This window comes from Maniola jurtina, chromosome 28 (assembly GCF_905333055.1).
Source record: "Maniola jurtina chromosome 28, ilManJurt1.1, whole genome shotgun sequence".
NCBI classification, from domain to species: domain Eukaryota; kingdom Metazoa; phylum Arthropoda; class Insecta; order Lepidoptera; family Nymphalidae; genus Maniola; species Maniola jurtina.
The window spans coordinates 3,334,559-3,360,600 of NC_060056.1; the positions used below are offsets into that span (position 1 = coordinate 3,334,559).

The following is a 26,042-nucleotide window of genomic DNA, read 5'->3' on the forward strand; positions in this document are numbered from 1 at the left end:
ACACGTCTCTAGCGCGATGCAACTCACTGCAGCGCCATCTACGCCACGCAGACATAACAGAGAAAAGCCATTCTTCTATATCACTCACCGGCAACTGAAGCGCGCGTAGCTGCAGCTCCTCAGCCGCGTTGGCGACTAAAGCGCGCAGCAGACGCAGCCAGTGCAGCGCGGTCACACAGCAGCGCTCCGCCAGCGACAACTTGTCCGCTATGACGCGCGACATGCGACTCACGTCGCCTTCCGTACATGCCGACATTGGACAGTTCGATATACTGCCGCACACGTCTCTAGCGCGATGCAACTCACTGCAGCGCCATCTACGCCACGCAGACATAACAGAGCAAAGCCATTCTTCTATATCACTCACCGGCAACTGAAGCGCGCGTAGCTGCAGCTCCTCAGCCGCGTTGGCGACTAAAGCGCGCAGCAGACGCAGCCAGTGCAGCGCGGTCACACAACAGCGCTCCGCCAGCGACAACTTGTCCGCTATGACGCGCGACATGCGACTCACGTCGCCTTCCGTACATGCCGACTGCGACACCGACACTGCAATAACCCACAAAATCATGTTATAGAAGCCCAACTAGTACAGCAAGCCCACTATTGGGCTATTTCAATAAAGAAAAAAAAACCGACCAAGTGCGAGTCAGACTCGCGCACTGAGGGTTCCATACTCGGGTATTGTTTCCAACATTTTGCACGTTAAATTAAAAACTGTTATGCATAAAAATAAATAAAAATCTGTTAGTATAGTTATCTTACTTTGAAAATTTAAACACATTTTAATATTTTTTTTAATGATGTAACCACAAATTCGCGGTTTTCAGATTTATTCCTGTACTTGTATTATAAGACCTACCTACCTGCCAAATTTCATGATTCTAGGTCATCGGGAAGTACCCTATAGGTTTCTTGACAGACAAGACAGACAGACAGACAACAAAGTGATCCTATAAGGGTTCCGTTTTTCCTTTTGAGGTACGGAACTCTAAAAACTAAGGAGCTATCGAATGCGATCAAAATGTAGTTAACACTACATATCAAAATTATTATTTTCTTTAATCTCAACGTTATTGACTCATTGAATACAAATCTGAAGTAATTTCCATGCGAAATGGCCTACAACTATACCAAAATTGAGTGCAAAGTTCATAATTTCAATCTTTTTTTTTTTTAATTCAGATACAAATTTGGCGCGAACCCAAAAGACGCAGGTTCGAATCCGGCCGGTTTCGTAATTTTTGATAGTATGTAAAAATGATCTAAGTCTAAGGTTGAAATCTTTAGAGCGCACTTTGACTTTGCTCAGACTTAAGACACTTAAAACGAGACAGCGTTATACAGTTGGCATAAATCTGTCTTGTTTTAACTGAAACTTTTTTTTTAAACTCTTTATTTTATGGAGTTTTTTCCTTTAGGAATATGTCACTACATAAGGCCACAAATAACAACCACTTACTTGCGTAAGGCCTTCTTGTACAGCCGTAACAGAGCCCTAGCCTCATCCGACAGAGGTTCGGATAGGGCACCGTTACAGCCGCCAACCAACTGAAACTTAAGTCTAAAGCTCTGGTTTCCTCCAATAGCGGTGCCGTTTTTAAACGGACGTAATATGATGACCACAAAAAGACGGCCGTAAACATGTGTAATGTTCGAGACTGCATTGACCGTTTTATTACGGTGAACAGACCACAAAGTACGTGTCAATGGTTGAAAATGGACGAACTTGATTTAGCGTTACTCCTATATTTGGAAGATGAACAATCATCAGAAGACGAAAATAGTCTAGTCTTTATGTTTTACATTATATAGCACATCATGAACCCACACAAAATCAATTAAAATTTCATCATCCTCGCTGGTCCAGTTGATGAAACTCATTTTGAACAATAAATATTTTAAAATGGCACGCAAATTAATATTACGCTTGAAAATACCTTCACCGCTATGAAAAAAACATTGACAGACACTTCGACACCGACAAGACGGAGGTCATGCAAATGGCGGTACCGCTTTTTGACGTTACGGTGTTAATTACCGTTATCTAGGAAACCGCTCCATATACATAGACAACGTTCTAGTGACGTCATTCACCGCTGTATTACGGCCGTCACATGATGGCACCGCTTTTGGAGGAAACCAGAGCTTAAGCAAAGTCAAAGTGCGCTCTATAGATTTCAACCTAAAACTGCACTCACCCAGCTCCTCAACGGTGACGTAGCGGGGCTGTTTGGAGACGGCGGCGTGCTCGTCTATCGCTATGTTCATACAGGACACCGTGATGCAGGGCACGTGGCACGGGCGGACCTTCATCTTTGTTAGGAAACTGGAAAGGGAAAACGTTTTTATTACTGAAGGTTCATAAACATCTATCACCGGCTCACTACTGAGCACGGGTCTCCTTTTTAATAATTTTTCGGGAAATAGTAGGCATACGAGCAGGCGGGTCACCTGGTGTTAAGTGATTACATACATGATACAAACATTTGCAGCACCAGAGGTACCGCCGACGCGTTGCCGGCCTTTCAGGAATTTGTTGGTCCGCCCCGTGAATAACTCCATGTTGTAATCTAGTGGGAACCTACCAATAGGAGTTGATTCCACAGTTTGCATGTGCGTGGAAAAAAGGATCTGGTACAAAGGTCTGGTGAGTGTATGGGAGCTGTGTCTGTGTGCTCGACCATAGCAATAGGGAAATTTCCCACTGAGCGGCGTTGTGCTCGGTAGCGCCAGCTGGGCTGACGGTTGTAGTTTGAAACTTCTATATACAGTGCAGATTGATGAACGCTGTGTCAATGCGATTGAGAGTTGCGTGTTTCTCCTTGAACTTCGAATTAAGCTACCTGTGCTGCCATCTAGGCCGTGGGTCGTGAGTAATCAGGCTGGGGTTCGTGTATAGAGAGTTGTTGATTGATTGAATTTAGAAGCGACATCTGCTTGTGAATGTAGCAACCGCTACAGTGAGGGTGAAATTGCTTGCGGTGGCGTGCGGTGCGGTTGTAGAAAAAGAAGGCTTACCGATCGAAGAGGTTGATAGCACTGATGAGCACATCAGCGGGAAGGTCGAACCACACTTTGAGACAGCGAAGCACGTGGGCAGCGCCGTCTCTAGCGCCCGTCGTCACCTCCCCATTCTGCCAAACAAACATATACTTTACTAGCTTCTACCCGCAACTTCATCAAAATAAGAAAATAAAGAGAATTTAGGAATTCAACATTTTTAGTCTGAAGGATATAGGACAAAACAGCCAAGTGCGAGTCAGACTCGTGTATCGAGGGTTCCGTCATGAAGTCATGATCAACAACTACCACTACTTAGTACGGGTATCCTCTCAGAATGAGAAGAGTTTAGGCCATAGCCTACCACGCAGGCCCAATGCGGACTGGCAGATGGGCAGATGCGAATCGCGGATGGGCATCAGGTGTGTGTGGAACTCGGGTGTTTAAATCGACAGGTAAAGCCCTTTCATATGATACCCCACTTGGTATAGTTATCTTACTTCGAAAATAGAAACATATTTTAAATTTTTTTTGTGTGATTTAACCACCGGTTTTCGGATTTTTACGTGTGCTATAAGACCTACCTACCTGGCAATTTTCATGATTCTAGGTCAATGGGAAGTACCCTACAGGTTCCTTGACAGACACGACGGACAATGAAGTGATCCTGTAAGGGTTCCGTTTTTTCCTTTTGAGGTGCAGAACCCTAATAACCCTTTTCCCTGCCGGCGTAGTATTGATTCCCCGTGCGAAGGCGCTTACGTTCTGACCTCAGTCGCTCACATTTGCATCGTTCGAAGGTTGATTTGGCAACAGTGTCGTCACACAGGTGTTTCTCTGCCTTTTGCAATGTTTATTGTTATTTTGTTGTGAAAGGGACCTGCCTTAAGAGTTAACAGTTCGTTTTTAGGGTCCTGTACCCTTTTAGGATCACTTTGTCTGTCTGTCTGTCCGTCTGTCAAGAAAACCTATAGAGTACTTCCCGTTGACCTAGAATCATGAAATTTGGCAGGTAGGTAGGTCTTATGACACAAGTGAAGGAAAAAATCCGAAAAATGAGAATTTTTGGTTATATCACACAAAAAAAATGTGTTTACGAAAAATTTAATTTACTAAATCACATATAGATGGCGCAGTCGGTTATTAACTTGCAGTGCTCTACAGTGCTAGGTATACCTTGTATGATGTGGTACGGAACCCTTCGTGTCAGAATCACTTACCTCTCCGTCAGTGGGCAAGCACAGGCGCGGCTGGAACTTGTTCTCTAGCTGCAGGTACTCTGCGAGCGTCGCGTGCAGCTGTCGCACGCGACAGTCGCGCCCGCCGGACGTGGATGCGCCTTCGTCAGCATCCGGGTGTCTCGCGCCCGACCTCAACATGATCGGGCTGGGCTCGAGCGGAGGGTGAATCGGCACCTATAAGTTAACACACAAATCCTTTAAAATAACTTAAAAAAAAAAAAAGATTATGAGGGCTAACTACGATTTGAGACGCGTCAAATCGCGTTGCATTTTGCAAATGTGTTTCTCACATCAATTTCATTATTCGTCTACCCCTCTAGCATTTTAAACTCGAAAACATGAGATATAGAGCATACTCTGACTTTGCCTGGGATTTAAAAAGCTTACGGCCGTATTCACAATCATTACTATGAGGTCTCACTGTGCACTCGAACGCATAGTGTTGTTCCACCAATCAGATCATTGTAAATTGACGTGATACAGTAAACTGATTGGTGGAATCTACACTGTGCGTTCGAGCGCACTATGAGACCTAATTGTAAGGTTTGTGAATACGGGTGTTAGTTTGCTTCGAGTTAAAATGTCTAGTTGTAACTGAATCTTCAGTCAAAGTACGCTCTATACATCTTGACCTTAGTGACGACACACTGCGACATTTTCACATGCTTTATTGCAGAGTCAACTATTAGAAAGAGGAGCTTGCGAGCCTTTGTTACCTGCCAAAGCCACCATGATCCAATCTTCATAGTCGCTGAGCGTTCTTCCCTGTGTTGGGGACATATTTTTTTTAAGAATATTAGACATGCTAATAATGACTAAGACTCCCGTTCCCCTCCAATTAAGCGTAAAGCTTGTGCCAGGAGTGGGTACGACAATAGTGCAACGGGTGGGGTTTGAACCACCAACCTTTCGGAATTCAGTCCGCTCCTCAACCGTTGAGCTATCGAGACTCCAAGGCTCTCTCTAATATGCAGAGACACTTTCAGCTTTTATAAAATAACGAAGGTCTGGCACTGCCGGGCTCTCTCTCTATTACCAATAACAATCTACATACCCTACTCTCAAGGTTTCAAAACAGTCTTAGAATAGACAACATGAGTGATGTAATTTCACGTACTTACGCATTTCAGATGTCTGTCGTTATATACCTACCTACCTACCTACAAGGGTGAACGGTCGCAGCGTCTGTTTAGTGTTTACTATCGCTATTAGCTTCTGGAATAGCCGGATTGTTTGTTTAGGTGGCCTTTAGGTTGAAATCTATAGAGAGCACTTTGACTTTGCTCAGACTTAAGACACTGTTAAAACGAGACAGGGCTATACCGCTGGCATAAATCTGTCTCGTTTTAACTGAAACTTTACTCTAAGCAAAGTTAAAGTGCGCCCTATAGATTTCAACCTTAGAATGGGGTCAATCGAGTTGATGTATTTAGGTCGCACCGAATTTCTAGCTTGCTTCTTGCTTCACAGTCCCTACCCATATTTTCAATACTTATTACTTATTCTTATTTTATGGGATTACTTTTTTGTCTGTCTGTCTGTCTGTCAAGAAAATCTATTGGATACTTTCCGTTGACCTAGAACCATGAAATTGGGCAGGTAGGTAGGTCTTATAGCACAAGTAAAGGAATAAATCCGAAAACCGTGAATTTGTGGTTACATAATTTAAAAAAAATTTAAATGTTTTTCAATTTTCAAAGTAAGATAACTATACCAAGTGGGGTATCATATGAAAGGGATTTACTTGTACATTCTAAAACAGATTTTTATTTATTTTTATGCATAATAATTTTTGATTTATCGGGAAAATGTCGGGAAAAATACCCTCGGTACGCGAGTCTGACTCGCATTTGGCCGGTTTTTTTTTGTGATGTCACCACAAATTCACGGTTTTCGGATTTTTTCCTTTACTTGTGCTGTAAGACCTACCTACCTACCAAACATGATTCTAGGCCAACCGGAAGTACCCTGTAGGTTTTCTAGACAAACACGACGGACGGACAGACGGACAGACAGACAACAAAGTGATCCTATATGATCGAGCCAAGATAGATAATTAAGCTAGTTTTAAGTGGGTGCCTGGATCTTGGGGAACCAGGGACCCACTTAAAGCATGGACATTGGTCGGCTCCTTGGTTCCCCAGGGACTATGACTATTCAATATACTTATATTCCCTACCTGTTTGTTTGTAAATTTGGCTGAATAAAAGGTATTTATTATTATTATGTGGGTTCCGTTTTTCCATTTAAGGTACGGAACCCTAAATATGTAGAAGTGATAGTTACCTATGCTACCGAGCAAGCAGCGGCAGAAGTGTCGTTGTGTGTTGCCCGCGCCGATCCCCCCACTGCTCGCCGACCCGACGGTATTGACGACCGGGCGCGAAGCCCCTAGTACCTGACCACAACAGAGCGTCGGTCAACCGACAGCGGCCGACACGGCCACTGATGGTTAACTTTAGAGGACAGGTATGAGGTAGAAGTGAGGTAGATTAGGGTAGGTGAGGTAGAGTAGGGTAGGTGAGGTAGAGTAGGGTAGGTGAGGTAGAGTAGGGTAGGTGAAGTAGAGTAGGGTAGGTGAGGTAGAGTAGGGTAGGTGAAGTAGAGTAGGGTAGGGAAGGTAGGAGTTTTAGGTACGGGCACGGTTGAGGTTGAGAATGTGATCCTTTATGGGAACAAATTAGGGGTTTTGACCAAGTTTCTGGATACAATAGAATCGGATATCTTAAGGAGTTTTTAGGGAGAAGGCTTGGTATGAGCAAATTCGGTATTTCTTTGGGAATGAGATTGTTTATAGGAACAAATGACTTTAAACCAAGTTCTTGGATACAATTGGATATCTTAAAAGAGATTCCGGCAAAGGAGTTTTTAGGGAAAAGGCTTGGTACGAACAAGTGCGGAATTTCTTGGGGAAGGAGATTGTATACGGAAACGAATTAGGAAATTAGGATCGAATATCTAAAGGAGATTCCGACAAAGAAGTTTTTATAAAAAGGACGTAATATGGGCAACTGTGGGAAAAAATTAGGATTTTAAACCAAGATTTTGGATAAAATAGGGCCGAATATCGAAAGGAGTTTATAGGGAGGATGTAAACAAGGTACAATGTTAGGTTACCAGGTGCAATGCCTTGTTGAAAGACAATTGCCTAGCCACCTTAGCTCTTAAGTCAGATACCCACAATAATGGTTGAACACTATTGCAAGGGCTGGCACTTGCTGTAATTTTTTTTGGAAAAATACAAAATCGCCACGGTCGGCAACCCTGACCCAATAGTACACACCGGATTTGGTAATCCTTCGTACTTTATGAACTAATCGAAAGTTCGTCGAGGCAAAGCGATATGGGTTTCTTGATAGGGTTGGCAATTTAACTTAAAATGAGTTACCTGTAAATTAGTACATTAATTAAGATTTTGATGACCTATACTTATGTTATAAATAAACAAAAAATAAGCTATGGGTTTGATTCCTGGTGGAAATTAATAATAACGCCCATAATAGGATTTTTTTAAGCAGACACATCCCATCTTAACCACAATCAACACCTTCCATCAAAAAAAAAATTTGGTCAAGCACGAACCTTTTGCTAAGTAAAAAAATCTATTTGAATATAACTAATTTAAAAAAAAAAGGTATACAACCACTAGTGATGCGAAAATATGTAATTAACATAAACAAAAAAATATAGTAAATATAATTACATATTATGCCGATTATTGTTATTAATTACTAAACATTTATATATAATTTACTAACATAAATAATTATGTTAATGTAAACATTTTCTTAATCACAATTTGTTATAGAGAGTATACAATCAGAACTTGTTTGTTTACGGAAACTAGGTAAATGAATACCTGTATTATAATTTACCATTATACATAATTCATGAAATCAACCAATGTCATTCGTTGTAGATAAACAAAATATGCTTTAGCCCTAATTCGCACGAGCGTTAAAAAAGCTTTGCGTTAAAACCCGGCGTCGCGCTGAAAATACAAAGTACGCGTTAAAAAACCGTTGACGTGTGAACAGATACTTTGGAATGCATTTGTTCTATTTGAACGCTTTTTTAACGGACGTTAAAAAAACTCTCGTGCGAATGAGGCCTTAGAACTAATTCGCACTCTTTTCAAATGTTTAGTTTACAATAATATTATGCGTTTGTAGTCCCGTGAATTGCTGGAGCGAGTGAAACTCAAAAGACTTTGTCGTTGACCTCAAGTGCCCAACTCCTTAACCCTGATGCTGTAAAGAATTGCATTCCTAAATGCTGGTGATCCCTCGGGATTTTTAAAGAACCATTCGTTAAAATGTTTTTACGTTTGGTACAGCGATAGTTCGCATCCCGGGCACAGGCTATTACGGATAGGCTACTTTTGTCCTGGAAAATCAAAAGTTCTCAAAAGTTTTTTAAAAACCTAAATCCACGCGGATGAAGTCTAGCCTAGTCTATCTACATTCTAGTCATAAGTAAGAAAGGACGTTGAGCGGTCAAATTACCCCGTTAAAATCGTATCTCCACAGAAAAATAGGATCACTTCGTTGTCTGTCTGTCAGTCTGTGTCAAGACAAGGGGAATCAAAACCTATAGGGTACTTCCCGTTGACCTAGAATAGAAGAAATTAGAAGGCAAGTGTAAATTAAAAATTTATAACACCCCCGACAAGTGAAGGTTACAGTAATAACTAGAAAAGAGCTGATAACTTTCAAACGGCTGAACCGATTTTCTTGGATTATAGCTAAGAACACTCTCGATCAAGCCACCTTTCACACAAAAAAAAAAAAAAACTAAATTAAAATGAGTATTTATTCATCCAAGATTAAAATCGGTTCATAAGTTTAGGAGCTACGATGCCACAAACAGATACACAGATACACACGTCAAACTTATAACACCCCTCTTTTTTGGTCGGGGGTTAAAAATTGGCAGGTAGCAATGTCTTTAGCAAAACGAATCGAAATTTCTAGCCTAAGCTCAGGTGTTTTACTATCGTCAAAACATTCGGCGAAAACAAAATAGATCGTTCGCATCTCTCACAACTTGTTTTTCACGCTATTTTTACGTGCCTCTAAGGTCGTTCGCAACGCAACAGCTGATAATAATATACGGCTCTGATAATAATCCATACTAATATTATAAACTGGGTGTGCCCGCGACTTCGTTCGCGTGGAATAGAAATGTTCGCCGTGATTCTTTAAATTGTCATAACTTTTTTATTTATGAACCGATTGACATGAAATAAACACTAAATGTTAAGTGAAGCTTACTACAATATATTAGTGAAAACCGTATCTAAATCGAATAAGCCGTTTATATTATATAGCCGATATTAGCGTGCACAAACACACAGACAAACAGACAAAAAAAATCAATTTCGGGTTCGGCATCGATATAATAACAACCCCTGCTACTTTTTTTTTATGTATTTCCATTGTACAGACACCACTTTTCTACAATTTTATTATATGTATATATAGACTAGGTGATGCCCGCAGCTTCGCCCGCGTGGATTGGTGAGATCCCCTGCAGCATCAGGATTGAGGAGTTGGAATCCAAATTTTTTTATAGAACAGTAACGCAAAGTTCCCTTAACAATTAAGGGACCCTATTTGTAAACTATTTTTATTTTATTAAAAAAAAAGAATATTAAGCCATGCTAAACATGACTAATACTCCCACCGCCGACCTTTCGGAACTCAGCCCGCTCCCCAACCGTTGAGCTATCGAGGCTCATTGAATAACAACTTTGGACAGACTACTTCAAACGAGTCTGAGGGAGCCGCTGGATAGCGGCAGCGCAGAACCCTACCAGAGACCTTTGTCTAGTGATATGTTATGATACTACACCCCCCCCCCCCCCCCCCCTATGATATTTCTTGATTTTTTATGGAGCATCGAGCTCACGCGATTAATGGACAGCCCCTAGCTATTATAACGTAGACATCCGCTAAGGATTTTTGAAAATTCAACCCCCTAATGGGGTAAAAGAGAACGAAGTCGCGAGCATAAGCTAGTAAATAATAAACGCGATAGGTATTATGAAAACGACAAAGTATATGCAAATCAGCTGTGACTTGTATGTTATTTTAACATATCAGCTGATATACCCATCTCCTTTCTCCACGTGTAAATAGAAAGAGAGAGAAAGCTTGTTTACATGATAAAAGAATTCGATGCCGTTATAAAAAGTAGGTACCTACGTGCTCATGTTATGTACTGTATGTACCTATTGTAATCAAAATAAAGTTATCTATTGCTATGTCATTGAACTAGGGTTTTAGGTATGCGAATGGTTGACTGCGTGATTATTACCCGACTGCGGCAAGCCAAAAGGAAGAGTAATGATTTTAGCAGTCTATGTATGTATGTATATCTGTATCCAGATTCTGTGTGGTCCACCGTAGCGCCTAAACTACTGAGCCGATTTTGATGAATGAGGTGTCAATTGATTCGTTGTAAAGGGCCATAGAGTCCAAGGGTGACATAGGCTATATTTAACGAGTATATGAACAAATTTTTTATTTAAAAAAAAAAAAAGAATATTAGCCATGCTAATCATGACTAATACTCCGACTCCCCTTTCCCCTCCAATTAAGCGTAAAGCTTGTGCCAGGAGTGGGTACGACAATAGTGCAACGGGTGGGGTTTGAACCGCCGACCTTTCGGAATTCAGTCCGCTTCTCAACCGTTGAGCTATCGAGGTTCGATTTTATTATCGAAATTAACCTAACAGATGTTACATAAAAAGTGGGGAGTCTCCAAAAAATTTTTTTTCTTATTTTATCGAGTGGGGTGCCAAATGAAAAAGCTGAAAACCTGCCGGAGCTGGAAGCTGGAGGGGAAAGGGGAGTATTAGTCATGATTAGCATGGCTAATATTCTTTTAAAAAAAATATATAAACTCTTCTACGATTAACATTACATACATACCCCACATATTATTATAATTCGTACGTGTGCAGCGAAAGTGGTCAGTAGTGTGGAACAATATGAAAACGAGTCGTATATCATAACATAGTACTACATATACACAGACATACATATTATAGAAATGATAAGCTATTATCGTACGGTCCGACGAGTCTATGTTTTCATAGGCATAAGCATATCCGATTAAAAAAACCGGCAAAGTGCGAGTCAGACTCGCGCACCGAGGGTTCCGTACTCGGGTATTTCGGGTATAGAAATCAAAAACTGTTATGCATAAAAATAAATAAAATCTGTTATAGAATTTACAGGTATTGCCTTTTCATATGATACCCCACTTAGTATAGTTAATCACGTTTTTCAGATTTTTTCCTTTAGGTACTTGTGCTATAAGACCTATCTACCTGCCAAATTTCATGATTCTAGGTCAACGGGAAGTACTCTATAGGTTTTCTAGACAGACACGACAGACGTACAGACAGACAACAAAGTGATCCTATAAGAGTTCCGTTTTCCCTTTTGAGGTACGGAACCCTAAAAATCCGCGACCGATGCAACGTGATTAAAGGACAAACCAACACACTTTCGTATTTGTAATTACCCATATTACTGAGGCTGTGAGGCTACAGGAATTATCCGGTTACAGTTTTATTATATTACTATTTTTTTAAATATATAGACTAGCGCTTGGCTGCAGCAATCAGACCTGCTAGCAAGTGATGATGCAGCCTAAGATGGAGCGCGCTTGCCTAGAAGTTGCCTATTCACTCTTGACTTGAAGGTACCCATATTATAGGTGGAAGGGAAAACTGATGCCGGAAGGGCGTTCCATATCCTAGCGGTTCGGATTAGAAACGAGGAAGCAAATCGCTTCGTACGTGTTCGAGGAATTTCAACTACGTATGGATGGATGTATAGATAAAGTTAATGCGCTAAGTTAATGCCCGATAAAAAATTGGGGCAGCAGATGTTTTGGGCAGCTGACCATGGGGCTCGTCATGGGAGGCCGTAAAAATTAAAATACATGTATAATATTTTATCAACCATGCCATGTGTCGGAAAGTATGAGTTTATTTAAAATAAAACTAGACACCAGCCCCAGCTTTGCACTGGTTGCCAAAATATTTACAGATTCTCATTGAACATTGGTTATGCGAAGCTTTGAATATGAAAATTAAAAGAAAAATTGAGTGTTATTTCGTGTTCGATGGTACGGAACCTTTCGTGTGCAAGTCCGACTCGCACTTGACCGGTTTTTAGGGTTCCGTACCTCAAAAAGAAAAACGGAACCCTTATAGGATCACTTTGTTGTCTGTCTGTATGTCAAGAAACCTATAGGGTACTTCCCGTTGTCCTAGAATCATGAAATTTGGCTGGTAGGTAGGTCTTTTAGCACAGATACAGGAATAAATCTGTGGTTACATCATTAAAAAAAATTAAAATGTGTTTCAATTTTCAAAGTAAGATAACTATACCAAGTGGGGTATCATATGAAAAGGCTTTACTTGTACATTCTAAAACAGATTACATTTTATTTATTTTTATGTCTAATAGTTTGTGATTTATCGTGCAAAATGTTGGGAAAAATACCCGAGTACGGAACCCTCAGTGCGCGAGTCTAACTCGCACTTGGCCGGTTTTTTATCGGTGGTCAAAGTTTAACTGTAACTTAACTTTAGCAGCCTGTCGTGTAACTGGGATTAAAAGCTATTTAGGTTTAATTACTTTTATAAAACCGTAACTGCACTTAGTAGTTAAACTAAAAACTAATTTCACAAAGGTTAACCAAGTCAACGATACACCCATTGTCTCAGTAAAAGTTGTAAGGCCGGCCATACACGGGCAGCGTCTCAGTCCTCTCGTCTGTGTTGTCATGGATCCATGCCATCCATGTCTATACTACCTTGCCTTCTTTTATTGGATTTTAAGCTTTATTGGTATTGAAATTGAGTTTAAAGTCTAATATTATAATATAGACAGATAAATAACGAACAATAAACAGTCATTCATTTCGTTCAAAGTACCAAGCGTTGCTTGGTACGTCCATTTGAATTTCACTTCCCGCGCGCAGGTGACGTCATCTCACACAGACAACGGTGATTTATTTTTAATACTTTTAACAGACGAGAGGTTAAAGCAGTCAGTATTTACTGCTTCAAGCTGCAACTGCATAGGGAACTACTGTCGAAGATAAAATTAGTACATAGGTCCGAGACTACATACCTTTGAAAAGAACAACCGCCGAGTTTCTTGCTGGTTCTTCTCGGTAGGAAAGCCATTCCGAACCAGTGGCAGATGCTCTTGACGATTCAAAAGTACTTGTAAAAGTCTATTTGAATAAAAATATTTTGAATTTGAATATCTTGGAGTTGAGAAACGCATATCTATATTGCATGACAAAATGTTAGTCGCCAACAAACCAATTACGAAGACATCCGCACTAAAGATTTTAAAAGTTCCGTCAAACGAAAGTAAACCTTATCGTCATCAACTATAGTCTTCTTTGTATGCATACATGGAACCGCTTGAGCAACGACTGCTCCGGGATGAAACATCGTGCGGCTAAGCAGTTGCCAGGCATACACTGACTTCTCGAGCAGTCAACTGCTCTCGCATAGTTACCCCGCCGCCGCCCGCATCCCACCTCCGCGTCGCGCCCGGCTGATCTAATTGCGACTGATCTAGCAGTTAAAACCGACTGCTGCAGCAATTATTATCTTGAAGCCTCAATAGCTCAATAGTTCTAGGAGTGGACTGAATTCCGAACGGTTGGCGGTTCAAACCCCAGCCGTTGCACTATTGTCGTACCCACTCCTAGCACAAGCTTTACGCTTAGTTGGAGGGGAAAGAGGAATGTTAGTCATGATTAAAATGGCTAATATTCTTTAAAAAAAAAATGATAGCTTCAAGCTGTTGACAACGACTGCTCGAGCGGTCCGTATACATTGATCACTGGCTAACTGCTCGAGTTACTCGTGTATGGCCGACCTTATTGTTATAGTTTATACCCAACTAATTAAAGTATAAGTACTTCTAGGTTCTCACGCGTGTGAAATTTAGAACTCATTTATGTACCCTAGGTAGTTAAAAAATTCTAGAAACCTCAATAGAACTAATTGATTATGTAGCGCATCGGTTGTGTGAGCTAGGTTTAAAAATTTGGACTAGGGTAAATCCTAGGATTTTTGAGGGACTTCGTCTGTGTTGGTGTTAGCTGGCGGGCGTGCTCTGCCTTTTTGGAGTGTTTTTTTTTGTTAAAACTGACTGGAAAGCGCTCTAAGGGGGTGCCGTGCGTGTGTCGGCGAGCGCCGGCACGGACGGGGTCCATATTTGTATGCTAAACTAACTTGTTACAAATAACTACAAGCTTGACATTGGCTAATCTTTGTAAAGCCAGACGAGAAAGAAAAAAAAAGGATTTTTGAGTAAAACCCAACGATTACTTAGGCTGAGATTATAGAGCGCACTTCGACTTTGCTCAAACTTAAGACACTGTTAAAACGAGACAGCGTTATACCGCTGGCATAAATCTGTCTCGTTTTAACTAAAACAAGTGAAGGTTACAGTAATAACTAGAAAAGAGCTGATAACTTTCAAACGGCTGGACCGATTTTCTTGGATTATAGCTAAGAACACTCTCGATCAAGCCACCTTTCAAACAAAAAAAAAACGAAATTAAAATCGGTTCATTAATTTAGGAGCTACTATGCCACAGACAGATACACAGATTTTTAAGCCCCTCTTCTTGGGTCGGGGGTTAAAACCTAAACCTTCACTTGTCGGGGGTGTTGTAAACTTTTAATTTACACTTGTGTAGTGATTTTGCCTCAATAAAAACTGATGCTTCAAAATAATAACCCAACTAAACAGGAAAGTGGGACAAAGGCATATTGCTACACTAGCTGATGCTCGCGACTTCGTTCGCGTGGATGTAGGTTTTTTTGTAGGTGGGAACTCTTTGATTTTCCGAGATAAAAAGTAGTCTATGTGCTAATCCAGGGTATAATCTATCTCCATTCTAAATTTCAGCCCAATCCGTTTAGTAGTTTTTGCGTGAAGGAGTAACAAACAAACACATACAAACTTTCGCCTTTATAATATTAGTGTGATGGCAACTGCCATTATGGTTGGTTTTACTAACAGACCTCCATATTGAGAAATAGAAACCGTTATTATGTTACTGGCAACACTCCTACGCTTTTGGCTGTGTTTGTTGTTGATAAGACTTATTTTTAATTTTCATGAGAATCCTAGTATAATATTTTAAATGTGAAGTGTTTTGTCTGTTTGTCTGTATCCGATGGGAAGCCTCCACTGTCCGTCCGTCTGTCCGTCAGTCTATCAGTGGTTTGTATCTCGTGAACCTTAATAGGTAGAGAGTTATATCACAGAATATTCTGTAGGTATGTATTTTTATTTTTAAGCCATGAAAATATGGAAATATTACAAAGTGTTATTTCCCATATGATGCCAATGGTACGAGACACTTTCTTACTGTATCTCATAACCCCTAATAGGTAGAGTTACTGAACATGTATTTGTCTATGTTCTATTGTCGCTATAAAATTTAAAAAAAATTAAAATTCAAAATGGCTACCATTATAACTTTTTTTTTAAGTTAAATAATCTTGTACGATGGTACGGAACTCTTTGTGTGCTAATCCGACTCGCACTTGGCCGGTTTTTAATCGGAAAAGTAACGGCCAAATCTTTGAATTTCTCAAAAATTCTAGGGTGATAATGTAAAATTACATTCAAGGTTAAATGTTTCAGTATAAAATCATCAGTTAAAATTAAATACAATATTGAGCCAAGGTTTGAACTTGATTGGAGCGAGGTTAACCGATTGTGACGAGCCAAAGGTGCGTCAACACTGGTGACTTGTACATGTGTTGTGTTATTGACTTACTGCACGTTTATGTTACACTAGAGGTGCCCGCGACTTCGTCCGCGTCGATTTAGTAAAGATCCCGTGGGAACTGTTTGATTTTCCGAGATAAAAAGTTGCCTATGTCAATTACAGGGACGCAAGCTACCTCGGTACCAAACATACAAATCGCTTAAGCGGATGGGTTTTTGGGAATCCCGGTGGAACTCTTTGATTTTACGGGATAAAAAGAAGCCTATGTCCGTCCCCGGGATATAAGCTAACCGCGTACCAAATTTCGTCAGAATCGGTTAAACTGTTGGGCCGTGAAAAGGTAGCAGACAGATAGACAGACAGACACACTTTCGCATTTATAATATTAGTAAAAAAAAGTAGTGATAAGCCAGTATGTGTGGACAGTTTCTTTTGACTTTCAATCAAGAACATTGTCAAAGTGAAAGCTATGGACGTTCGCCAATATTTTAGCAGTAATAACTAAATTACGCAATTTGAGGTAAACGACTGAAGTAGTTAATGGTTTTTTCAAATGTCACGGCTACTAATATAGATCGTTTCAACTAATAGTTCCTATGGCGTTATGTTGGCTCCCCTGACTGTCTAAGTCATTGGCACTATATTGGCAGGAGAAGACCATAGAAGACGCAGATTTTGTTTATTTTCATTTGATTTTCATGAATGAATGAAATGAAAATCAAATTAAAATAAACAAAATCTGCGTCTTCTCATGCCAATAATGGTGCCAATGACTTAGACAGACAGGGGAGCCAACATAACGCCATAGGAACAATTCGTTGAAACGATCTATAGCACAGTTCACGACAGCAGGGAACTTGTAAACTTGTGGCTAAATTAACGTTAACGTCAATGCCCAACAACGCCATAATTATCGCGATAATCAACGCGTCAAACTGAGTGGCCACACTTGAACGGTTAACGTCTAATGCCAATTGAATTAGGGTTAAAATCGTCTAACGCCAAACGGCATTGTGGATGCCGCTGTACGTTGATCGTAGCTAACATCGCGTTCTGGGCCGTTAATGTGACCGGGACTTAACAAAACGTCCATTCTTCACCTGCCTGGCAGGCGTCAAATGTTACCTACATATTTTGACACTAGTGAAATGTCTGGGTATCTTTGATTTCATCATACAAATAAACAAATGCAAATCAAAAATTCATAACTCCCCCGACAAGTGAAGGTTACAGTAACTAGAAAAGAGCTGATAACTTTCAGACGGCTGAACCGATTTTCTTGGATTATAGCTAAGAACACTCTCGATCAAGCCGCTTTCTTTGAATAGTTATTTAAACAAATTCTACTTGTCAAGAGTTCTTATGGTACAAATTAAGGACAATTTCCCATAAATAGGACAATGTTAACAGCTCGAGATCCACACCGAGGTTACACGGGTTGCCTTACAATGATTGTTCTCGCTTGGATGCAAATTAATCGGATGCCATTTGTATAATAATTGTCTTAGCAAATAGGAAAATTGTACTAAAGGTAAATAGTAACGAGAATTTCTTGACGGAAAACCCCATCCCATTTTTAGGGTTCCGTACCTGAAAAAAAACGGAACCCTTATAGGATCACTTTGTTGTCTGTTTGTCTGTCCGTCCGTCCGTCCGTCGTGTCTGTCAAGAAAACCTATAGGGTATTTCCCGTTGACCTAGAATCATGAAATTTGGCAAGAAGGTAGGTTTTATAGCACAAGTACAGGAACAAATCTGAAAACCGCGAATTTGTGGTTACATCATTTAAAAAGAATTAAAATGTGTTTCAATTTTCAAAGTAAGATAACTATACCAAGAGGGGTATTATATGAAAGGGCTTTACCGTATACATTCTAAAACAGATTTTTATTTATTTTTATGTATGATAGTTTTTGATTTATCGTGCAAACTGCAAAATGTTGGAAAAAATACCCGAGTACGGAACCCTCAGTGCGCGAGTCTCACTCGCACTTGGCCGGTTTTTTTGGCCTAACCTAGGAATCAAACCCAGAACCTCATCCTCCGCAGACGATCTTTGTTAACCACTACACTAACGAGGCGGTTACACAGTACAAAAGCATTGACCTTATTTCGTTCTATTACGTTCACGTTCGCACTTTACAAGATGCTGCAAGTTACGCATCTTATGAAATTCATCTCATTTTTAGGGTTCCGTACCGAAATGGTGCCAACGGGATCCTTAAGCCTCCGCTGTCCGTCCGTCTGTTCAGGGGGCTATATCTCGTGAACAGAAATAGGTAGAGTTGAAATCACAGGATTTGTATTTCTATTGCCGCTATAACAACAAATAATAATAAAAATGTCCGTCATGAAAATTTAACAAGTGTAAGATTTTAATTTAAATGAACTTTTACTATTAGTGCTTTTGATTCACAAGTGTAAATTAAAAATTTATAACACCTCCGACAAGTGAAGGTTACAGTAACTAGAAAAGAGCTGATAACTTTCAAACGGCTGAACCGATTTTCTTGGATTATAGCTAAGAACACTCTCGATCAAGCCACCTATCATACAAAAAAAAAAACTAAATTAAAATCGGTTCATTAGTTTAGGAGCTACGATGCCACAGACAGATACACAGATACACACGTCAAACTTATAGCACCCCTCTTTTTGGGTCGGGGGTTAAAAAGCTGCTTTTCGATAAACATGTCAACCACATTCTATCGATAGGAAGGATTTTATAGGATGTTGGGATCTGTCTGAAGGATTTCCAACGAGTTTAAACTACCGTCAACACTAATTGTACTTTTTAACCGACTTCAATAAAAGGAGGAGGTTCTCAATTCTTCGGAATCTTTTTTTTTTTTAACGCCCGACCCAAAAAGAGGGGTGTTATAAGTTTGACGTGTGTATCTGTGTATCTGTGTGTCTGTGTATCTGTGTATCTGTCTGTGGCATCGTAGCGCCTAAACGAATGAACCGATTTTAATTTACTTTTTTTTGTTTAAAAGGTGGTTTGATCGAGAGTGTTCTTAGCTATAATCCAAAAAAATTGGTTCAGCCGTTTAAAAGTTATCAGCTATTTTCTAGTTTTCTTGTAGAAAAGAAGGTTAGATAACCCTTAGGTTCATAATATTCAAGTGTCAATTGACAAATGTCAAGCTGTCAAGATGGACGTTGCCTAGATATACATAATTATTTATTTGAAAATGATTTGTCGGGGGTGTTGAAAATTTTTAATTTACACTTGTCTATAACGCGTTTGTTAGGTCTCTGGAATATGCTTCCACGGTCTGCGTTAGTACCTGTACCTACTACCTATGAATACGTAATCGAGTAGGAACCTACGTACATAAAAGTCTTCGATAAGATTCGTTCCGACGCGTTATCTCAAGGTGGCAGCGTAGTAAACTTGTCCGCCTTGAAGTTTTTGCGCGAATAGGGGCCAAAGGAGATATTTTTTATTTTTTGTAAACAGTGTAGATTTTAAATTGTTTTCGAATCACACTAATATTATAAAGGAGAAAGTTTGTATGTGTGTGTGTGTGTGCGTATGTGTGTGTGTATGTTTGTTACTCCTTCACGCAAAAACTACTGGACGGATTGGGCTGAAATTTAGAATAAAGATAGATTATACCCTGGATTAGCACATAGGCTACTTTTTATTCCGGAAAATCAAAGAGTTCCCACGGGAATTTTAAAAACCTTCATCCACGCGAACGAAGTCGCGGGTATCAGCTAGTTAGGATCAAAATATTATATTTACTACTAGTTGATGCCCGCGACTTCGTTCGCGTGGATGTAGTTTTTTAAAATTCCCGTGGGAACTCTTTGATTTTCCAGGATAAAAAGTAGCCTATGTGCTAATCCAGAGTATAATCTATCTCCATTCTAAATTTCAGCCCAATCCGTCCAGTAGTTTTTGCGTGAAGGAGTAACAAACATACACACACACACACATACAAACTTTCGCCTTTATAATATTAGTGTGACTAGACCATGAGACTGCAGGCAAGCCAAAGAGGTTTTCCTAACATAGATCAATGACAAACAAACTACTCCACCTGGACAAAGGTAAACTTAAGAAGGTGGTTGGACTCATAACAGGACATAGCCCACTAAACAAACACCTTTTCGTTATAGGTGTTACCGACAGTCCTCTGTGCAGGGCCTGCATGGAGGTCGATGAAACACCGACGCACGTGCTCCTGGAGTGCACGGGCGTGGCAGAACAACGAGAACGCCATCGGAGATCCCCAGCCTCACTTCATGAAGCCCTCGGCAACCTGGGCGGTCTACTCGGCTTCTGGAGTAAGCTTGGATGGCTGGAGTGAAGACTTCGGCGGGGAGGGGCAACGCACGCACAACAGACGGAAACGGTTAAGTGCGGAAACCAGCCCAGAGAGAAGACGAAGGCCGTGAAAAGCTAGCAAACAGACAGACAGACACACTTTCGCATTGATAATATTAGCATGAATGTAGGTCTGGTTATATACCTATATCGGTATATCTTTCACCCAAGCGAAGCCTGTCGAAACAGCTAGTCATAAAAGGGTCAACGCGGAAATAAATAGACATAGCAACTAGATACAAAGTTCATTATTGTATGAATATTGATAGGGAAATTAATAACAACCTTATGACGTTAAACATAAGAAACGTTTTGATTTGAATCAATAACAATTATGAATTATAATCTATACATAAAATAAAATTGTAAAAAAGTGGCGTCTGTACAATGGAAATATATATAAAAAAAAAGTAGCAGGGGTTGTTATTATATCGATGCCGAACCCGAAATTGTAATTAATTTTTTTTTGTCTGTTTGTCTGTGTGTTTGTGCACGCTAATATCAGAAACGGCTTATTCGATTTAGATACGGTTTTCACTAATATATTGTAGTGAGCTTCACTTAACATTTAGTGTTTATTTCATGTCAATCGGTTCATAAATAAAAAAGTTATGTCAATTTAAACGGTATATGTAATTCAAAATATGCTGCCCAAAAAGTCACTATTCCACGCGAACGAAGTCGCGGGCACAGCTAGTATATAATAGATATATAATAGATGTTCTTGATCAAAACATTTTTATCCTTATTTCAATGGGATAGAACCTATATTCAAATGCCTTGGAAGGTGGAGGCTCCCATTTCGACGCGTGTTTTCTATATAAGTACAGTGACGTACATTAAAGGAAGTAAATAGGTAGGTAGATATGAGGTCACGAAATGAGGCCTATGTAGGTAACTAGAGGATTAGAGGCCTTATAAGGTAACTAGAGGATGCCCGCGACTTCGTCCGCGTGGATTTCGGTTTTTTAAAATCCCGTGGGAACTCTTTGATTTTCCGGGATAAAAAGTAGCCTATGTCCTTCCTCGGGATGTATCCCATGTGTGTACCAAATTTCATTCAAATCGGTTCAGCGGTTGGGCCGTGAAAACGTAGCAGACAGACAGACAGACACACTTTCGCATTTATAATATTAGTATGGATGGATTAAATGATGCCCGCGACTTGATCCGCTTGAAGTTAGGTTAGGTTAGGTATGGTAGATGCTTTTGACGATTCAAAAGAACTTGTAAAAGTCTAATTGAATAAAAATATTTTGAATTTTGAATTTTGAATTCACAACCCTGTGGGAACTCTTTGATAAATGTATATGTTAGATAAAAAGTAGCATATATGTGGCAATAAAGGGTTACTACTTATTACTTGATCCAATCTATTCATCTATACTACTTTTGAATCTATGCTACTAATTAACCCCCGAACCAAAAAGAGGGGTGATATAAGTTTGACGTGTGTATCTGTCTGTGGCATCGTAGCTCCTAAAGTAATGAACCGATTTTAATTTAGTTTTTTTTTTGGCTTAATCGAGAGTGTTCTAAGCTATAATCCAAGAAAATAGGTTCAGCTGTTTGAAAGTTATCAGCTCTTTTCTAGTTACTGTAACCTTCACTTGTCGGGGGTGTCATAAATTTTCAATTTACACTTGTTTAATTCAATAAATTAAATAGAAACCGGAAATCAGATCCGTTTTCGAGTCATTCAAAGTACGCACAGCTACGCGTGACTATCGGCAGTTTATCAAACAAAATATTGTTGACAAGAAATAATTTTGTATTGCGCGTAATTTATAATATAATTTACATAGCTGCACATTATTTTGATTACGAGGCCACGCGTCAATACAAACGAAACATTCATGACTAGCTGATGCCCGCGACTTGGTTCGCGTGGATGTAGGTTTTTTAAAATTCCCGTGGGAACTCTTTGATTTTCCGGGATAAAAAGTAGCCTATGTGCTAATCCAGGGTATAATCTATCTCCATTTTAAATTTCAGCCCAATCCGTCCAGTAGTTTTTGCGTGAAGGAGTAACAAACATACACACAAACACACACATACAAACTTTCTCCGATAGATTACCAAGTGTAAATTAAAAATTTATAACACCCCTGACAAGTGAAGGTTACAGTAACTAGAAAAGAGTTGATAACTTTCAAACGGCTGAACCGATTTTCTTGGATTATAGCTAAGCACACTCTCGATCAAGCCACCTTTCAAACAAAAAAAAAATCTGAATTAAAATCGGTTCATTAGTTTAAGAGCTACGATGCCACAAACAGATACACAGATACACACGTCAAACTTATAACACCCCTTTTTTTGGGTCGGGGGTTAAAAACTTGTCTGACATACAAGTGAGTTAAGTCAGTCTGAACTACAGTGTGGGAACTTTCAGTTTGATCCAGAATCGACAATATTATGTCAAATATTAGGCTATGGGTGACGTGAAACCAATGAAAACCGGCCAAGTGCTAGTCAGACTCGCGCACAGTGGGTTCTGTACTTGGTATTTTTCTGATGTTTTGCTCGATAAATCAAAAACTATTATGCATAAAAACAAATAAAAGTCTGTTTTAGAATGTACAGGTAAAGCCCTTTCATATGATACCCCACTTGGTATAGTTATCTTACTTTGAAAATTGAAACATAATTTAATTTTTTTTTTAATGATGTAACCACAAATTCAAGGTTTTCGGATTTATTCCTTTACTTTGCGCTATAAGATCTACCTACCTGCCAAATTTCAGGATTCTAGGTGAACCGGAAGTACCCTATAGGCTTTCTTGACAGACAACAAACAGACAGACAGACACCAAAGTGATCCTATAAAGTACAAAATTAACTATACACATGTTGCGAACCCATTTAATGTTCAACTCATTTAGTGTTATCAATATGCCCCCAATAGATATATTTGTATATGCGTAGAAAATATGTATTACTTTACTTACAACATAGATAATCTGAATTAAATTTTGGTATTTAAAAATCCTATGAGTACCCTTTAATTTTCCATGGAATCACATCACATCACACTAATATGTTTGTTACTCCTTCATGCAAAAACTACTGGACAGATTTGGCTGAAATTTGGAATGGAGATAGATAATATCCTGGATTAGCACATAGGCTACTTTTTATCCCAGAAAACCAAAGAGTTCCCACGGGATTTTGAAAAACCTAAATCCACGCGGGCGTCAACTAGTACAGCCTATATTTTATCTCTGAGATGCAAGCTATCTCTGAGGCCAATTTCATTAAGATCGGTTTGATTGTTGAGCTGTTACAAGTTAACACATAGACAGATACACACACACATTAGGTGAAAAGAGTTAAGTAGTAACCTATTAGTTCATATTTAATTAAGTAGTAAAACTCATATGTTATTTTGAACCATCATTTTTGAGTCCACTTCTTGACCAATAAGCCTTTAAGGTGTTGAATCATGTAGAATGTAAATACTATTTTTTATTTTATTTTACTAAGTACATATATAAAACAAGCGCATAACCAATAGTTAGGAGTGTAAAAAATAAATTCAACATCCAAAAATAAATCCAAAGGCATATATTCATTATGACATATCAAAATCAAGTTGTGTAACTCTCAGCATGTTCATACAAGTACATGATTACTCATTCTCATACGATTTGTATGAAAAAATGTTTTAATTCTAACTTAGATACATATAATATATGTATGTAATATATGTAATATGTATATACATATACATATAACAGCTGTAAATATATGCATCTATCCAATCACAAGTTACTGAATAAAGTACTTATATTTACATAGATTTTTGAAACGAAAATGTAAGGTTTTCGAGGTAATGTTGCGAAAACAAGTTGAAAAATGTATTCCAACAAGAAGAAGACACTGGTTGACCCAAAAAAACGGGTCCTCACAAAGGCTAAGTAGGTTATAGGACAACTTTGGTTACTACAATATTTACGTAAATTTTCGCCCACAAATTGATTGTATACTCTTGAAATTAATATTAAATAAATAGTTTGAGCTTACCCGGATGCTTCCGTGATGGATTTTTGGTGGAAAACCGCCAATGATCCGAGAAATTTTATTTTACACTTGGCACGAATAAAATTCCAAAGATCTCGAAAAATTACTGACTGTCAAATTTGGGAAAATGGCGGACAATTACATCATACGGCGGGAAACTCAAACTACTAACTTTTATAAAGTTTTATCTTCAAAAAGTACCAAATAAATATCAAAAACTTACCTCATAAAGTAAAGAGAGTTGTGAAAATTTCAGGCTTCTATGAGTTTTCTAATACATTATTTGGAATAGCTTGATTCAGTCCGATTCCGTGCGCTGTTGCCAAACCGTTGTTGCGTCAGAAAATGCGAAATGTTCACAATCACACATTTCAAAGCACTTGTACATTACTATTTAATGCTTTTTGTCATAAAAAGTCTCTACAGAAACTATAATAAAGATGTATTTTATTAAAAAACCGAGATTTAACGAAAGACTTATATACACACGAAGAGCGGCAACGTCGCTAACTTTTCACTGGACAAAGACGATGTTAATAATTAAAAAATGTAAAACATGTATGAAACGTTTGATTTACTGTAAACTGTATTAATAACTAATAACCGCTAGTAATAAGATGAGTAAGAAATACGCAAACAAATCTTTTTGAGACGATTTTTCACTGACTAGGATTTTTGAACTTATTTATGCACAGTAGCGGTAGCACTAGCATAGTAAACAAAAGAATGAAAATGTTGCCATACTTCTTACAACTGTCGAAAAATTCTACCACCAACATAACAAAGTAGTAATGGGGACTTCGTCTGTAGTGGCGTTTGCTGGGGCGCGTGTTGTGCCTTTTAGGAGTGTTTTTTATAGAAGTGGCCGGTTTTTGTGTTCTGCTGATGTTTATTGGTGGTGGAACTGACTGGGAAGCGCTCTAAAGGGGCGCCGCGTGTATGTCGGCGGGCGCCGGCACAGACGAGGTCCATACTTATACATATAGTTTCCCTAACTTGTAAATAACTACAAACTTGACATTGGCTAATCAGTGTAAAGCCAGACGAGAGAGTAAAAAAAAGTAGTAATATGTTGTAATTCATTCTTGGGCCTAAGCAATAAGCATAGAATTAATAATTTTTATATTTTCATGCGCAGACAGGTAGACTAGGCTATATAAATTATGAAAAATAAAACAACAAGTAAAATTTCATTATTTTATTTGTATAAATATAGAAAAATAGGCATCACATTACTACTATTACCTAGGTATAACATCAATTGTAATAGAATATGCGAAACCGACACTTTCGCATATTTTATTTCATAAATTCACCCTAATATTATAATGCAAAAGTACAATTTTTCTGTCTGTCTTTCTTTTGATGTATCTGAACCATTTTCGACTATAGCCACAGCAATACAACCATCCTAGAGATAGGATGGTTGTATTGTGTTATGTATTATGTGAATGTATTATGTATTATGTATTATTGTATTGTATTATGCGAAGTGTGAACGCATCTATACTAATAAATAAAATTTAAGTGACTGTCTGTTTGAACGGGCTAATCTTCGGAATGGCTGAACCTATTTTGACGGGACTTTCACAGACAAGTAGAGGATTAACCAAGGAGTAACATAGGCTATTTTTTTGACCGACTTTAAA

The 26,042-nt window shown here is 39.0% G+C and overlaps 1 protein-coding gene across 4 annotated transcripts in view; it reads right to left on the minus strand.

The window, feature by feature from the left end:
• The window catches only part of LOC123879422 (cyclin G), a 41,031-nt gene extending 15,911 nt beyond the window's left edge, over nucleotides 1–25,120 (minus strand). Inside the window, exons 1-7 of one of the 4 annotated variants that reach the window (XM_045927123.1) lie at nucleotides 24,397–24,520; nucleotides 6,528–6,639; nucleotides 4,221–4,415; nucleotides 3,019–3,134; nucleotides 2,199–2,326; nucleotides 517–546; nucleotides 89–237 (exon numbers count right to left, since the gene is read on the minus strand). In XM_045927123.1, the coding sequence (XP_045783079.1) occupies nucleotides 89–237; nucleotides 517–546; nucleotides 2,199–2,326; nucleotides 3,019–3,134; nucleotides 4,221–4,379 (582 nt within the window). In that variant the 5' untranslated portion in view covers nucleotides 4,380–4,415; nucleotides 6,528–6,639; nucleotides 24,397–24,520. Of the gene's footprint in view, nucleotides 1–88; nucleotides 238–367; nucleotides 547–2,198; nucleotides 2,327–3,018; nucleotides 3,135–4,220; nucleotides 4,416–6,527; nucleotides 6,640–24,396; nucleotides 24,521–24,616 lie in introns of those variants that run through there. The other 3 variants (XM_045927120.1, XM_045927121.1, XM_045927119.1) reach the window with 3 other exon arrangements.
• Nucleotides 25,121–26,042: the final 922 nt, after the last annotated feature.